Here is a 17342-nt window from a genome sequence, read left to right as displayed (position 1 = left end):
AAAACTTTTTGAATGCCGTCTGTATCATTAACAGTTTTGTTTTCATAGGATATTGTTTTAATTGTTTTTTTGCCTTGGTTGTGTTTTTCCAAAAGAAACAAGGATCTAGAGGGTATTTCTCCCTCTTCGATTATTACTTGTTTCGTTCGGATAAACACACCATTCTTGTTATTTAATTCAGATAATTCTTTTTTAATTCGTTTAAGTTCGCCTTCATCACTATCGCGCTTAAGATTTTCTGCTTTTAAAGCTTGTTCTAAAATAGTAATTTTTTCTTTATTTTCTTTTCTAATTTCGCGACTTCTTTCTTCTGCAATAGCTCTAATCATACACTTGGTATATTCCAAGCTTGATTATTATTTTCAAAAAAGATTTGCTTTTGAATAACTTCAAAATCGCTTTTGAGAATTTCAATAAACTTTTTGTCATTTAATAAAGACGAGTTTAAGTGCCAATATCCCGGCCCCCTCGGATTCTCCCTTTCCAAAGAGATTTTGCAGGAAACTCAGCTATGGTCACTCCAACCCATCTTATTGTATTTGCTTGTTGTTATAAAATTTATCAAATTATTAGAAACATATATCCTATCAATCCTACTTTTAAAATTGAGGTTTTCGTATGAAAATACTTTTTTACTTGGGTTCTGCTTCCGAAAAATATCAGTTAGCTGATATTTTTCGATAAACAGTTTCAGATTTTTTCTACCTATTGTATTGTTTGGGTTAAAACGGTCCCCGTTTTCTCTGTCGAGAAACGGGTCCTCAACCATATTGAAATCACCCAATAGAATATAATAATCACACAATCGCGCGTGCCTATTCAAAGATTTATAAAAAAGTTCTTTTTTTTGCGGATCATTTGGTCCGTATACATTTATTATTCTACAAACCTTATCGTTTAATACAAAGTTAGCAGCAAGAATTCTACCGTTTTGATCTCGTGTTATGTTATTTAAAATTATATTTTTGTTAACTAAAATAGATACACCTTTTTCTCGATTGTTAGCGCTATTCCACAATGAATGGCCATTAGATTTTCGAAACCACTCTTTTTCCCAATTCGATTGTAAATTAGCGCAACAATGAGTTTCTTGTAGGCATATGATATCATAATTTAAAAAAAGTGTCATTAACGAATGTCTTTTTGAATCATTATTTAGCCCGTTAACATTTAAAGAAAGAATTCTTACTGCCATTTGTCTTTTTACTGAGATTTAACACATTAACTTTAGAAAAATTAAGCAAAACTTATTTAATACTTGTTACAAACTTATTTTATCTCAGTAAAGAGTTAAAAAGAACTTTTTCAAAGAAATTATTTTTTCAAAAAGCGCAGATTATATTACGTACACAATGTATATACTAGTATTAATAAAAAATAAAAATTATACTCTTACGTCCTCCAGAGAGATCTTGTATACGTCGCAGAATTTACTGTATTGTTTGTTTACTAGTTCAATGAGAGCGCTGTGTTTCATATTGATCGAGTTTTTCCACGAGGTCTTAATAATTCGTCGTTGTTTTGGATCGCGTTCTACTATTAAACTTTCAACTTCTCGGTTGTCCTCCAGCTTAAGATTTCTGTAACGAAGTTTCAATACTTGACCGATCAAGCGACTTCTATCTTCTTTGGGTACTCTCTTGCAAAAAGTGGAATCGATATTATACAGATTTTGTTCCAAATTAGGAATAAGTTTTGTTTCCGTTTCGACTTTTTTCTTTTTATCTTCGAAAAGTTTCTCGGTGCGAATAGAACTTTTCCTTTTCGGATTCTTTCCATCCGCATTATCGATTTCGATATTTTCCACCGCCAATTTCTCAACGGCAACCAATTCAACATTAGTAAATGAGGCATTATTCTCCTTGGCAGCTGCGTCGACAGATGCGTCATCCTCACCGCTCAGAATAATAGGGATATTGTCAGCAACATCGCCGTCACCTGCCATGTCATTAAATAAGCCGCTAATGGATTTTGCGGTTGCCGGAGGTATGGCGGTTTCCGAACTCAGGAGCGAGGTGTCGAGGGACGGGGGTATCCCCACATCAACATCAGCTGATGTGGTTACTAGCACCGTCTCTGTGGAAGAAGCCACAAACTCGACATCGTTCCTCAGCTCCCCAAGACTGCCAGTCAAATCCAAACCTTCTTCTTCAGGGCGATCGACTTTCTCTTCCTTTTCAGCATTATCATTTGCTTCCTCGATGACTGGTTGCGTTTCAAAAACGATTGTTGGGTCGGTAGGTTCCCAGGTGTACATGGTTTTTACTCGGTGACCTTTGATATTCAAAAACTCAGGGATCCGTGTTTGAAGATCTTCCAAAATTGCAACCAGTACACCAGAGTAGTACGGAGTACCATTTCGAGCATATTTGATAACTGGTTTTGTTGCAACATTTTTGCCGTAACCCATATTTTCTAAAATTAACCCAAGATTTATGACCTTTGCTTCGAGAGGTAATCCAAAAACGGACACGTGTGTCTGCCGCCTAAAGGTTCGGTTGTTAGTTGATAGCGAGAAACGGTGATAATAGCCTTTGATTGAGAGGCCATGTTCTAGTAACCGGTATTTAGAGTTTTCTGTCTTCATAACAATTTCAACCACTGAAGAGCGCCGTATCAATTGAACTCCATCAAGATCATGCAGAAGCTTGGCAGAATCAAGAGCCACCAATACGTCATCGAGAGTAATTTTACTCTGCAGTTTGGATAGTAAAGTTCTCGGAAGCTGCGGTTTTTCATCGACATATCGTGGTTTACTGCCATTCCGAGAGGTAGCGGCAACGTTTGAGTAGGTTCGCTTGAAGTTTTCTTCCTTTACGGAGTGACGCTCCACAACGGTCGGGACGCCAGAGTTGTTTGAGAACGTTTCTCCTTGGATGTTTCCGTCTTGGTCGGGACGGTCGTTTTCGGCGATAAGACTTTCCGACGATCCATCACGGTCCGCGAAGATTCGAGTTCTTTGTACTCAGCGATGTCGCTATCGCTGAGATCATCGTCGCTGTAGCTAATGTTCGAGTGAAAATCGGGTCGATCGATCACGCTATCACGAACCAACTCCATCTTCTCCACAAGAACGGCAGCATCTCGATTGCGTTGCTCGAAGGAATTAGTGCGAGAAATCATCGTCTTCTCCATAGTACGTCTAAAATACAAAAAACCAAAAAAAGATGAAAATAGAGCTTTACAACCTTTAAGGCTTCTGGAACCACTGTCCCGGTTAATAACTAAGACTTTTTAGATCTTAGCCATTAGGCCGAGAAGCGATAACTGAACACTGCAGACATAGTCGGACTGACGCCGTCTTCAACAATGTACTTGTGGTTTGAATTAGAACGTCTAATCATTTTCGTCGCCGTCATCATCAGCAGCATCATCAGCAGCAGCAGCTGAGACCATTAGCGATGTTAGACACTCTGAAAGTGAAGATATTTTCTTTTTTCCAATCTGGGCCGCGCTCAGCAGTAGTGCAAAGCCGAGGCAACCCGTGGTCAGGGCAAGGTAAACCTATGATCCCATGACCTAATGCCAAAAATCAGATTAATATATGAGCCGGACTGTGCCGGCGTACCAGATATTAAACTGATAAGAACAGATACTTTTTTTTTTGTGATAATTACATATATTTCCATATAAAGTATTTACAACAGGAGTATATTTACATGGTGGGGGGAAAAAATCTTGTAAAATATTATGTATTTTCTTAAGTCTCGTTTGATTTTAATTGTTAATTTCATGCTCTTTTTTTTATTTATTTAAATTTTTGTTGTGGGTATTACTTAAAACGAAAAGCGAAAATGAAAAAAAGCGAATAAAACAAATTCGAGATAATACCACAACAAGTCTTAGGAAAGTATAAACAAAATAAAACATATTGTCATTTAAAATATATATGTCTGGTTATTAACCCAGACTGTTAAAATAAAATCACACATCCATTAAAACCACCGGGTTTTGCAGGACATGTTCGTATATCGTGTGTTTATAATATATATTGCTGGCCATTAAGCCTGGCACTTAAAAAATATTGGCATGTCCGTCACACCGCAACGGCTGCTGGGGACATGCTTTTTCGTTTGGTTTATATTTAAAAAGAATATACAAATATACAGATTAATCAAAACATGGTTGAATTTTCTTCCTTATAAAAGGAACACAAGGTTTTGTGTATTATCGCTTATCGCGTTGTTGATTGAAAACTGTTCGTGAAACATTTCCACGTTGTTTTTCCTTAAATATATGTTGTAATTTATCTTCCAGATGTTCCTAATTTCCTTTTTTATGACCTCTACAACTCTTGCTGAGGGTATAATTTTGTTTTCTTTTAATTTCATGTTTCTGGCCCGCCATAACTTTGAAGTTATTACGTTGGCCAGGGTTACAGCTATTTTAGCAGTGTGGTCCTTCTTTGACAAGTGGTCTATATTTGTCAGAAAGACCGCACGGACTATGTTAAAGTTTTGCTCTGTTATGAGCTTTTCATAAACATTTTTGAAATCCTTCCATACCGATCTAGCTTTCTTGCAGTGGATAAACGGGTGTAACGTGTTTTCCACTGCACCGCAGGTTTTGCAATTAGCGTTTCCCCGCCCTCTGTTTTTCCTCCAACTCTGAATCTTTTCAAGAGTCGGAAGCGAGTTTGTTAGTATTCTCCAGAGGACGTTTTTGCTGGGTCCGCTGGCATAGGATCTAAAACTTCTCTCCCATATTTTTTTCCACGGAAGTGATTTTTGAAGCTTTGCATCCCATGCCATTTGTATTTTTTGAATGTGTATGTTTTCGCCAAACTTGCTGACAATCGCATATATGTTTTTGGAGTTTTTGGTTTTTATTTCAAAAATTTTATCGTTGGTTTTAATTATCTCAACAACATCTTTGTAGTAAAAGGGAAGGTCATTAATTGATTTTGGAAAGTTGTTTCTGGTTAGAAACAACCATTGGGGGTAATTGGTTTTTGCTCTTCTAGTTAGGTGGTGGGCTAAATAGTAGTTTTGGATGAAACAAGACTCGTGAGAGTTATCTTGTTCCTTTATTAAAAAAATATTTTTGGTTCGGAGGGCTAAGCACTGATTTTTGGTATTAAGTATGCCTAGTCCTCCTTTATTAATGGGTATATTTAAGATGTCATATTTTAATGGTTGCGCGTAATCGCTTTGCCAGAGGTACGCGGATATTTCTTTTTTTATTTGTTTAGAAATTGTTTCGCTGATTGGGAAGCCGTTGGCCACGAACCATACCTTTGAGAGTGCAAGAGTGTTTACAAAAACACCCTTGCATCTCAAAGATATGTTCCGGTATTTGAAGCTTTTGATTTTTTTCCTAAAGCTTTCAACGGCTTTCTTCCAATTCACGCTAGCGGTGTAAGCTAGGTCGGTGTGGAAGATTATTCCTAAAATTTTGATGCCGGTGGCGTTGCACCAGTTGATGTTGAAACATTTTTGTTTCAACACTCTGGCTGTGTTTTCGTAGTGGATGTGATTGAAGCCACCCAACGCCAGGCCTTTGGTTTTGTTTTTGTTTATGTTTGAGCCTGAGGCTTCCTCGAAGTCGTCTAGCGTTTTAAAAACGCATTCGATCGACTTTGGGTTCCTCAGGAACATCGTGGTGTCATCTGCATATTGGGAGACTTTTAGTTTGTTTTTAGTTCCTGGAAGAGGAATGCCGTCCACATCAGGATTGTTTCTGATGTCTAGGGCCAGCGACTCCACAACCAGGCAGTAAAGCATAAGGGATATCGGGTCGCCTTGGCGAACTCCTCTGCTTATACTGAACGGCTTGCTCATGTAGCCGTTATTCAAAATAATAGATTGGGTGTTTTTCATTGTTTGTTCAATGGCGCTAATAAATTTTTTGCCTAGATTGAATTTCTGAAGTGTTTTGACCAGGAAGCTCCTGTCGATTTTGTCGAAGGCTTTTTCCTGGTCAATTGTAATCAGGACACCATCGATGTTTTTCTCGTTAGTATATTGTATTAAATCTCTAACCAGACAAATGTTGGAGAATATGTTTCTTCCCGGTACCGAGCACGTTTGCGACGGTCCGAGGAAAGTGTTGAGTACCTTTGATAGCCTCAAGGCGAGGGCTTTTGTGGCTATTTTATAGTCCGCGCACAGCAGGGATATCGGTCGCCAGTTCTGCAGCGCAGTTAGGTCTCCTTCTTTAGGAAGAAGACTTATCAGCGCCGTTCTTTGGGACCATGACAGCTCGTTGTTTACTTCGAAGACGTTAGCGTTCATGAGAACGGTTAGTTCTTCTCCGTAAACATCCCAGCATTCTTGATAGAATTCTACTGGGAGGCCGTCTATCCCTGGTGTTTTGCCTTTGTTTAAAGACATGGCCGCGTTTAAAAGCTCCTCACTGCTAAACGGGATGTTTGAAAAACGCATTTTGATTATCCGAGAGCAAACTCGTAATGTTTTTTTAAAAATTGGTTTTGCTTTTCTGTATTCAGCTTTTTTGCTTTGTATAAGTTTTTGTAAAATTTTCTGATTGTTTCTATTACATGAACGGTGTCCGTTTGCATGACATCGCCATCTTTAATTTGGTTTAGAACTTTTTTCTTTTGGTTATTTTTTTCCATATGAAGGAGAGCTTTGGAAGGTTTTTCACCCTCCTCTGCCAGGGTTTGCTTCGTTCTGACGAAAACGCCCCCGTCGCAGACGAGTTCTTGAAGCTCAGAATTTAGGTCTTCAAGTGTTTCCAAGTCTCTTTCTGGTTTTTGGTTTTCAATTTCAATTTGTTTTCGAATGTTATTTTGTTTGCATTTTAGTTCGCGCTTTTTCTTTTAGATGTTTCTATAGCAATCAACTTTATGCGGGATTTTGTAATATCCCACCATTGATTGCTATTGAGGTAATTGTTTTTATTATTTTTTTCTTGTTCAAAATCGCTTTTTAGTTTCGCTTTAAAAGCGTGGTCGCTTAATAGAGAAACATTTAGGTGCCAAAAGCCCGGGCCTCTCTCACTCTTGTTATCGAGTATAAAAGTACAGCCGAAGGCTCTGTGATCACTCAGTATGTTCTCTATTGTGGCGCATTCACAGTTCCTCGAGGTCGTCAAAGGAACATAGATTCTATCGATTCTACTTTTGAAACTTTTGTCTGGCTTTTCATAGGTAAAGTCAACTTTGTTTGGATTACTCTTGCGAAATACGTCTACTAAATCAAATTTTTCGCAAAAGTATCTCAAATTGACTCTACCCACAGTATTATTTTTGTTAAAGAGATCCCCTCCCTCCCTGTCTAAATGGGGGTTTTCAACCATGTTAAAGTCACCCGCGAGGATCATATAATCCGATCCTCGCGCGTGCTTTTTAACCTGTTTAAAAAAATTTTCTCTATGTTGCGGATCATTAGGTCCGTATATATTAATTATTCTTATTGTTGTGTGTTTTTGAGAGAAACTGGCAGCAAGAATTCTCCCGCTGTCGTCTTGGCTAATTTCGTTAAATATATGTTCATTTTTAGATAGAATGGCAACACCCCGCTCTTTTGGTTTCCGTTATTCCAAATAGAGCTACCATTTGTTTGGTGTTTCCATTCTAAACTCCATTTGTTGTTGCTTTCTTCGGTACTATGCGTTTCTTGCAAGCATATCACGTCATAGTCCGAATTATTGAGGAATCGAAATATTTTGTTACGTTTGGTCTCGGTTTGGAGACCATTCACGTTCAGCGTTAGAATTCTTACTTCCATTTTTCATGACAAAGTTTTTTTTATAAGATTGAATTAAACAAAAGAAATTCTTATTGAAAATATAAAATCACACACTTAGGTTGGCTAATAATAAATCAAATTTCGTGAAGAAGTAAATAAAATAATAAATTAAAAGACTCTCACCGCACCCCAAGCCGGTGGTTTACATTTCCGTGCGCTGTTCTCCTTTTCGCTCGTGCTTCTCTTTTCGTTTTTCGTTGCGTTTTTCTTTTTCTGTTCAGTTCCAGGCAAGTTCCGTCGTCATTGCTAGCTTTGTCCTCTTCGATAGTCTCAGCTCCACTGCACGATGATGCGTCAGTCATACCTTGGTCGCTATGGGTTTCTTGGATATCGATGGGAAGGACTTCAGAGGACTCCTCTTTGGTTGATAAATAAGGTGAGTCAGGAGTTACGGTAGAGGTAGCTATCGGTTGGGTGGTGCAGGGTGTTTCAGACGCTTGCGGTGCTGTCGAGATTTTTGTTGATAGTTCTTCAACTATGTGGTCGGCCGGAATTAAGGCCATTGCTTGGGTCGGTTGATCTTTGTTAACCGAGGTTATAGGCTGTGCTACTGTGGCTGTTGGAAATTGCCCAGTCTGGTTGTTATGCTGAGTTCTGACGTTGTAGCCGTCTATTTTCAGATGAGTTGGAATGGGTCTCGGCATGTCTTCCATCACCGCCACAAGGATTCCCGAGTAGTAGAGTAATCCACTCACGGGAGTTTTCCTCATGACAGGCTTTGTATACACATGCCTGCCATAACCCAAACGCTCAAAGGTTTTTCCAACGATCAGGTTTTTGTCCTCAATGGGAAGGCCAAACACAGAAACATGAATTCTGGAGGTTGGCGCCCTTTCAGGGTTTGATTTATAAAAGATGTGATGGAAACGGTTAATAACAAGTCCCCTCTCTAATAAGAGGTTCCTTGTTGTCTCCGTCCTCATCACGATTTCCAAAATAGAATTGTTATGAATTAATTGCAAACCTTCGAGGTCGGCTGCCATTCCTTCTTTTTCTAGTGACATCAAAATTTCTGTAATGGTTGTTTTTTTTTGAAGCCTGCATAACAGGGTTTTTGGTAACATCTTTTTCGTTTCATAAACATCATTATTTTCTATATTTTCCGCAGAAGATTTAGCTGCGTTAGCGTAACTTTTTTTTTTGGTTGGTCCGTTAAGGTCCGCAGATTTCAAATTTTTGGGCAGGGCTTCCGCCTGCTTTGTTTTCGGATGGTTCCCATCGTCCGCTTCGCTGTGTTGATCGTCTGAAGAACTGTATTCGATGTTGACGTCGACAAACAGCTTTCCTTCCGCAACCAATTTCATTCGTTCTAGAGATCTTTTCGCGATTTCATCGGTATTTGCAGCCATTGAAAAATGCCAATGCAAAAAACTCCTTTTTAAAAATAAATTTCCACAAAACCACTAAAAATATAAATTCCACTTTAAATATCGCTGTCTCGGCTAAAATCACGAACAGATACTACACTTGATCTTAGCCATTAGGCCGAGAAGCGATAACTGAACACTGCAGACATAGTCGGACTGACGCCGTCTTCAACAATGTACTTGTGGTTTGAATTAGAACGTCTAATCATTTTCGTCGTCGTCATCATCAGCAGCATCATCAGCAGCAGCAGCTGAGACCATTAGCGATGTTAGACACTCTGAAAGTGAAGATATTTTCTTTTTTCCAATCTGGGCCGCGCTCAGCAGTAGTGCAAAGCCGAGGCAACCCGTGGTCAGGGCAAGGTAAACCTATGATCCCATGACCTAATGCCAAAAATCAGATTAATATATGAGCCGGACTGTGCCGGCGTACCAGATATTAAACTGTTAAGAACATATAATTTTTTTTTTTTTTTTTTTTTTTTTTTTACCAACCAACTAGAGTGACCTGAAGCTGAAACCAGACTTACACAGGGCCCTAGAAGGCGGTGTTATTTGGGAGCCGAGACTCCGTATTTTAGCCCATTTAAGGGTTTGTTTATGGCCCATTTAAGGGTTTAGTTGCCACTCAGCCGAAACTGAGCAGCGCCAACTTAATGGTTTATCTCCATTTAACGTGCGGAGTGGACGGACCGCTTTGAGATTTCCGGACGTAGAAGGAGACACTGAAAAAGCGACTACGCCAAGAACCTCTATCGACTGTCACGGTTTAGACCTTGTGCTGTTTCTGCTTTCTAACAACACCGAAACCAATTGAGAGATGGTCCGGAGCCGAAATAAGAACAGATACTACACTTGATCTTAGCCATTAGGCCGAGAAGCGATAACTGAACACTGCAGACATAGTCGGACTGACGCCGTCTTCAACAATGTACTTGTGGTTTGAATTAGAACGTCTAATCATTTTCGTCGTCGTCATCATCAGCAGCATCATCAGCAGCAGCAGCAGCTGAGACCATTAGCGATGTTAGACACTCTGAAAGTGAAGATATTTTCTTTTTTCCAATCTGGGCCGCGCTCAGCAGTAGTGCAAAGCCGAGGCAACCCGTGGTCAGGGCAAGGTAAACCTATGATCCCATGACCTAATGCCAAGAATCAGATTAATATATGAGCCGGACTGTGCCGGCGTACCAGATATTAAACTGATAAGAACAGATACTTTTTTTTTTTTTTTTTTTTTTTTTTTATATACCAACAAGCTAGAGTGACCTGTTGCTGAAACCAGACTTACACAGGGCCCTAGATGGCAGTTTTTGTTTTATATTTTTTATTTATTTTTTTAGTTATATGTTTTATATTTTGTTTTCTAGTTTCATTTTTTTATATTTTTGTTTTTTGTTTTAGTGTTTTGTATTTTTAGTTTAATTTGGATTATTAAGTTTCGTATTTTTGTCTCTCAAGTCCTATTTGAGTAGTTTTTTAATGTGACTCTTTAATACATAAGACTTTTGTTTTTAAATAGTAATGGATGTCTTATTATGGTTTAATCGTATTTTTTTTTTTTATTTTTTTTTTTTTTTTTTTTTTTTTGATATACTTTTGTTTCTGTTTTTACATTTTTGGTTGGTAAAATAACTTTGTGTGCTGTTCAAAGATTTTTAACTTTCAGCTTGTGGTGTTAGTTTTGCTTTTTTAGATTGGTAGATTTGTTTTTTAATTGCACGCTCTTCTTGTTTTTTTTCATGGTCAGGTTGAAACTGTGAATATTCCTTTCTCCTTTGATCCCACTCCGCTTTTCTACAGGCTATATATCTATTTCTTAAGGTTTCATCCTCAGTGTTTCTATTAACGTTTTTGAATTCTTTCATGTTGTATGAATACATATCACCTGAATCCATTTGCTGAAATGCAATTGGAATAAGTTGATCAGTTCTTTTTTCAAATGATTTGTACATGCCTACAGCTCTTTCATATTGTACCCATTCATATTTTTTATACACTTTAAATTTTTTCAGTTCTTCTTCACTGCAGTTCAGTCTATCAAATTTCTTAAAATGTTTCCAATTATAATCCACTTTGTCTAAGTGGTACAATTTTAAAAATTCATCAGGCACTTCACATTCGTCCTCACTACTTTCATTATTGCTATTATTATCATTACAATCATGGTCGTCTTGACTATCAGCATTAACTTTACTATTATTATCATCTTTACTATCATCTTTATATTTACTATCAATATCATCTTTACTATTATCTTTATCCTTACTAGGATTGCCATCTTTCCTATCATCGTCATCTTTACTACCATCGCCATCACTATTTTCATCGTTATCCTTACTATCATCATTATCTTTACTTTCATTGCCATCTTTACTATCATCGTCATCATTTTTTCCATCGTCATCTTTACTATCATCTTTATCTTTATAATCATTCCTATCTTCACTATCATCGCCATCATTACTATTATCATCATCTTCATTATCATCCTTGAGACTATCCTCTTCTTCACTATCCTGTTCGTTTATTTTATCTGCTACCTTTTTGACTTCGTTGGTTTTACTTGTATCCAAATCGTTCGTTGTTCTTCTTTCGAGATTTGTTTTCAGTTGGGATTCTGTAGCCGTTTCTAATGTTTGTGTTTGTACTTTCTCTTTATATTTATTTACTTCGTTTTCTATTACCGTGCTTTCATTTATTATAATGTGATTTGGATTTTCAATTTCTACATAAGTTGTGTCCAAGCGATTATTATTAGATGGTTTGTTATAATCGTTTGGATCTTTTTGTTGGTTAGTTGTATATTTTTTTTGTGGTCTTCCCACATCTTCTTGACCGTTGTAAATTGCCCTAACTTCATAACCATTTAAGTTAATGAATCTAGGGATTGGCTTTTGAAGGTTGTCCATAATCACGACTATAATACCGGAATAATATGGCGTTTTGTTTTTAGGTGTACTTCTTAGTAAAGGCTTAGTTCGTAAGTGCCTTCCATATCCCAGCTCCTCGAGGTACTTCCCAGCTGGAAAATTGCTTTCTTCTATTGGCAAACCTAGTATTGATATTGTCACTCTTTTGTTGATATTCCTGTTTGGGGTAGAGGGGTAGAAAGGATGTTTTACACCATTGATATTGATACCTTTTTCAAGAATTGTATGTTTAATTAAATCATTTTTCATAACAATTTCGATAACTGAGCCATTTCTAATTTGTTGATAACCAAATAGATATTTGTCATATCCTGCCTCTTCAATAGCTAATAGAAAATCGTTGTCACTAACTTTAGTTTGGACTTTACACAAAAGGGTATTTTTAAGGGATTTGTGGTCGTTAATGTAGTTGTTGTTTGTTGTAACTTGGGCATAGGTTTTACAAGCAGCCTGTGCATTAACAATAGTTTGGGCTGTAGCAGCACCAATATCAGTAACTACCTCCATGGACGTTTTTGGGTCGATTTGTAACATGGTAAATAGTATAACTATATAATACACTCTTAACTACTCGGACGCTCTGAGGCCAGTAGACCTCTAATGAGGTCTAATCAACCTCTTTAAACTCACACTCTCTTTAACTCACTGAGATCTACCAGATCTCTACAATCTCTCAGTCACTCAATACACTAAATAAAGGAACCAGTACACTCTTATATCACTCGTCCTTGCAACCCGTGGAAGGCGCAAGGTAATACTCACTAAACACTCAGAAGGCCAGTAGACCTTCTATATACTAGTTAGGATCACTAGCTCGCCTAATTAAACTACGATAAGAACAGATACTACACTTGATCTTAGCCATTAGGCCGAGAAGCGATAACTGAACACTGCAGACATAGTCGGACTGACGCCGTCTTCAACAATGTACTTGTGGTTTGAATTAGAACGTCTAATCATTTTCGTCGTCGTCATCATCAGCAGCATCATCAGCAGCAGCAGCTGAGACCATTAGCGATGTTAGACACTCTGAAAGTGAAGATATTTTCTTTTTTCCAATCTGGGCCGCGCTCAGCAGTAGTGCAAAGCCGAGGCAACCCGTGGTCAGGGCAAGGTAAACCTATGATTCCATGACCTAATGCCAAAAATCAGATTAATATATGAGCCGGACTGTGCCGGCGTACCAGATATTAAACTGATAAGAACAGATACTACACTTGATCTTAGCCATTAGGCCGAGAAGCGATAACTGAACACTGCAGACATAGTCGGACTGACGCCGTCTTCAACAATGTACTTGTGGTTTGAATTAGAACGTCTAATCATTTTCGTCGTCGTCATCATCAGCAGCATCATCAGCAGCAGCAGCTGAGACCATTAGCGATGTTAGACACTCTGAAAGTGAAGATATTTTCTTTTTTCCAATCTGGGCCGCGCTCAGCAGTAGTGCAAAGCCGAGGCAACCCGTGGTCAGGGCAAGGTAAACCTATGATCCCATGACCTAATGCCAAAAATCAGATTAATATATGAGCCGGACTGTGCCGGCGTACCAGATATTAAACTGATAAGAACAGATACTTTTTTTTTTTTTTTTTTTTTTTTAATTATTTTGTTATGTCGCTTGTTAAGTTTTATTTTTTATTAAATTGTGAATACATTCTATAGGATGTATATAATGTAACTATTTGATGTGACATTAGTTGTACTTTCATTTATTAAGATGGTGTAAGAAACTTTATTTATTTATATGTTTACATTTGTAGAGTTTTTATTTATCTAAATGGTGAAGACCAGAGAGTTATTATTTATATTGCTTATTGCATTATTCATACAGAATGTGTCATTGAATATGTTGATTTGTTTAATTTTGACATATTTATTGTATTTGATTTCCCATAAATATTTAATTTCGTTTTTAATTTTTGCTATTATTGTTTTTGATGTTGTGTTTTTTTTTCTTTTACATTTTTGTTTCTAGCTCTCCATAGCTCCGTTGTGATTATATTTGTTAGTGTTGTTACAATTTTTGCTGTAAAGTTGTTTTTTGGTAGGTTTTCTGTGTTTATTAGAAAAACTGTATGAACTGTGTTAAACTTTTGTTCTGGGATAAGTTTTTCGTAAATGTTTTTGAAAGCTAGCCACACACTTCTTGCGATCTTACATGAAATGAAGGGGTGCAATGTGTCCTCATTTTTACCACAAACTTTACAGGCTGTGTTTCCTCGTCCTCGATTTTTGTCCACTTTTTTATTTTTTCAAAAGTTGGTAACGAGTCTGTCAGAATTCTCCAAAGTGTGTTTTTGCACGGGCCTTGTGCATATGATTTAAAGTTTTGTAGCCATATTTTTTTCCAAGGTAGGTTCCTTTGAAGTTTAACTTCCCATTTTATTTGTACTTTTTTGATGCTTGGGTTATCTTCTGCTTTCAGCAAGTGGATATATAGATTTTTTGATGTTATTTTTTTGATTTTAAATATTTCGTTTGATAGTTTAAAGGTGTCTATAATATCTTTATAGTAGAATGGTGGGTCTTGTAGGGATTTCGGAAATTTGTTTTCTGTTAGGAATAACCATTGGGGATAATATAGTTTGGCAAATTTAGTAAAAGAGTATGCTAAGAAGTAATTTTGTATGTAGTAGAGTTCGTGTGGATTTTGACATTCTTTCATGTTTAAAGCGTGCTTCATTCTCAGGGCTAGACATTGCCTTTCTGTGTCTAAGAATTCCAAGTCCACCAATATCTGTTGGTAAATTAAGGATGTCTCTTTTAATTGGTTCGGCGTGTTCACTCTGCCAAATATAAGCTGATATTGTTTTTTTTATTTGTTTAAGTGTTATTATATTTGTCGGAAAAACATTTGCAACGAACCAAATTTTAGACAGAGCTAGCGTGTTTAGGAATATTGCTTTGCATCTGAGGGAAACATTGCGGTATTTTAAAGGATTTTGCTTTTTTTGAAAATTTTCAAAGGCCATATTCCAATTTATGTTGGCCGTATATGCAAGGTCAGTATGGAAGTGTATACCTAATATTTTTATACCATACAAATTCGACCAATTAATGTTAAAGTTGGTTTGCATTAAAGCAGTAGTTGTGTTTTCGTATTCTAAGTAATTGAAGCCTCCTAGTGCCAGTGCTTTGGTTTTAGTTTTATTTATATTAGATCCGGAAGCTTCCTGGAATTGATCTAGTGTTTTGAAAGCTTCAATTACTGAATTCGAGCTACTCATGAACATTGTGGTATCATCAGCGTATTGCATAACTTTTAGTTTGAATTTAGTACCAGGCAGTGGAATACCATCTATTTTTTGATTGTTTCTTAATCGAATTGCTAAAGGTTCGACAGCCATGCAGTACAGCATTAAGGATATTGGATCACCCTGCCTGACACCTTTATTGATTGGGAATGGTTTACTCATGAACCCGTTGTTATATATTAACGATTGGTTATTTTTTAGCGTTTGTTTTATTGCATTTGTGAATTTTTTTCCTAAATTATATTTTTCTAAAACTTGTATTAGAAAGTTTCGATCAATTTTATCAAAAGCTTTTTCTTGATCTATTGTAAGAATAAAGCTTTTGATGTTTTTATCATTTGTGTATTGAATAAGGTCTCTGACCAGAAATATGTTAGAGAATATATTCCGGCCAGGAACGGAGCATGTTTGTGAGGTGCCAAGAATAGTGTTCAGAACTTTTGATAATCTTATGGCTAAGGCTTTGGTGATAATTTTGTAATCACTACATAGCAAAGATATTGGACGCCAGTTCTTTAAATCTGATAGATCTCCACCTTTTGGTAAGAGGCATATTAGAGCTGATCTTTGTGACCAGGAAAGTCCATCACTTGTTTCGAAAATATTTTTGTTTGCAAGTTGAGTGAATTCTTCCCCATAGATGTCCCAGTACTCTTGGTACAACTCTACAGGAAGTCCATCTATACCGGGGGTTTTTCCTTTTTTTAGAGATAATGCTGCATTTAGAAGCTCTTCTTTGCTGAAGTCGATGTTCAGATAAGCGTTTTGCTCTTTAGTTAAGGGGTTGTTAATGCATGACAGGAAAGATTTTTGTTTTTTTATGCAGAGTTCTTGTTTTTTAAATAGGGTTTTATAGTATTTTCTTGTTAACTTAAGAATATTTTCAGTATCGGTGTATAAGTGGTCATCATTTTTGATTTCTGTAATTGTTTTTTTAATTTGATTGTTTCTTTCCAAATGAAATAGAATTCTAGACGGTTTTTCATTATCTTCAATTATTGTTTGCTTTGTTCTTATAAATATACCATAGTGAAAAGAGAGCTCTTTCAGTTCAGTTTTAAGTTGTTTAATTTTTTCTTTGTTTGGGTTTAGGTTTTGTTTTTCAGACTCAATCATTCTTTCAAGGTAAAATTTTTTTCGATATTTTTCTTTTTGTTTTATGGATGAGATGCCAATTGCTACGGATTTAATTTGATGTTTCACTATGTCCCACCATTGGTTACTATTCTCATATAGATGTTTTTCTTCTTTAAATTTTTCAAAATCAAGTTTAAGGTTCTCCTTAAACTGGCTATCTGTTAGTAAAGTTGTGTTTAGATGCCAGTAACCTGGACCTTTTTCATTATGTGTTTCCGCAGGGTATTGGCAAAGCAAAGCTCAATCATAACTAGTTTCGGGTCAATAATACTAATTTTTATTTGTGTTTTCTTGTTTACTGAACTATAGATTCGATCAATACGACTCCTATAGGACTTATCTTTCTTTTCAAATGTGTACTCTTTTTTTATAGGGTTTGTTTTACGAATTAGATCTATTAAGTTGTGGTTTTCAGTAAAATTGTTTAGATTAACTTTCCCTAGGGTATTGTTTTTATTTAGCTGGTCTCCTCCATCTCTATCAAGGGATGGGTTTTCGACCATGTTAAAGTCTCCAACGAGAAAAAGAAAGTTAGAGTTTCGGACATGTTTATTTAATGAGCCGAAGAAGAATTCTTTTTCCTGAGGCTCGTTAGGTCCGTAAATATTTATTATCCTTATATACAGTTTGTTAAGTTTGACGTTAGCTGCTAGGATCCTTCCATTTTTGTCACGAGAGATTTCACTAAAAGGGCTTTCATGTTTACTAAGGATCGCTACACCACGTTCCTTTGCATTTTCGTTGTTCCATATTGCAGAACCTCCACTTTTAGCTTTCCATTCCTTTGTCCAAAGGTTTTGTTTTTCTATGGTGCAGTGAGTTTCTTGCATACATATCAGGTCGCAGTCTACATTTAGGAAAAAATTTATAACATTGTGTCTCTTACAATCATTATTTAAACCGTTTACATTAAAAGAGATAATTTTGATTGCCATG

General features: G+C 36.7%; 1 protein-coding gene, 3 non-coding genes and 5 pseudogenes across 4 annotated transcripts; all 9 read right to left on the bottom strand.

The window, feature by feature from the left end:
- Positions 1 to 3439: 3439 nt before the first annotated feature.
- LOC136077278 (U2 spliceosomal RNA) lies at positions 3440 to 3621 on the bottom strand. The gene has a single exon (XR_010636998.1). It is a non-coding gene; the product is annotated as a U2 spliceosomal RNA (small nuclear RNA).
- Positions 3622 to 9042: 5421 nt separating this feature from the next.
- Positions 9043 to 9209, bottom strand: LOC136077460 (U2 spliceosomal RNA; annotated as a pseudogene).
- Positions 9210 to 9383: 174 nt separating this feature from the next.
- Positions 9384 to 9597, bottom strand: LOC136077416 (U2 spliceosomal RNA; annotated as a pseudogene).
- Positions 9598 to 9897: 300 nt separating this feature from the next.
- LOC124813039 (U2 spliceosomal RNA) lies at positions 9898 to 9964 on the bottom strand (annotated as a pseudogene).
- A 177-nt stretch (positions 9965 to 10141) lies between these two features.
- On the bottom strand, positions 10142 to 10342 carry LOC124812880 (U2 spliceosomal RNA; annotated as a pseudogene).
- A 395-nt stretch (positions 10343 to 10737) lies between these two features.
- LOC136075922 (probable ATP-dependent helicase PF08_0048) lies at positions 10738 to 12519 on the bottom strand. Its single transcript, XM_065789369.1, has one exon. The coding sequence runs from the start codon at positions 12517 to 12519 to the stop codon at positions 10738 to 10740; it is 1782 nt and encodes a 593-aa protein (XP_065645441.1).
- Positions 12520 to 12758: 239 nt separating this feature from the next.
- On the bottom strand, positions 12759 to 12893 carry LOC136077489 (U2 spliceosomal RNA; annotated as a pseudogene).
- A 174-nt stretch (positions 12894 to 13067) lies between these two features.
- LOC136077166 (U2 spliceosomal RNA) lies at positions 13068 to 13259 on the bottom strand. Its single transcript, XR_010636886.1, has one exon. It is a non-coding gene; the product is annotated as a U2 spliceosomal RNA (small nuclear RNA).
- A 174-nt stretch (positions 13260 to 13433) lies between these two features.
- Positions 13434 to 13620, bottom strand: LOC136077315 (U2 spliceosomal RNA). The gene has a single exon (XR_010637014.1). It is a non-coding gene; the product is annotated as a U2 spliceosomal RNA (small nuclear RNA).
- Between the last annotated feature and the right edge of the window lie 3722 nt (positions 13621 to 17342).

Source organism: Hydra vulgaris, chromosome 02 (genome assembly GCF_038396675.1).
Source record: "Hydra vulgaris chromosome 02, alternate assembly HydraT2T_AEP".
Lineage (NCBI taxonomy): Eukaryota > Metazoa > Cnidaria > Hydrozoa > Anthoathecata > Hydridae > Hydra > Hydra vulgaris.
This window is presented reverse-complemented; position numbering and strand designations above follow the sequence as displayed.

Coding starts and splice junctions, on each gene's coding strand:
- LOC136075922 (XM_065789369.1), bottom strand. CDS start 12,519: ATGGAGGTAGTTACTGATATTGGTGCTGCTACAGCCCAAACTATTGTT.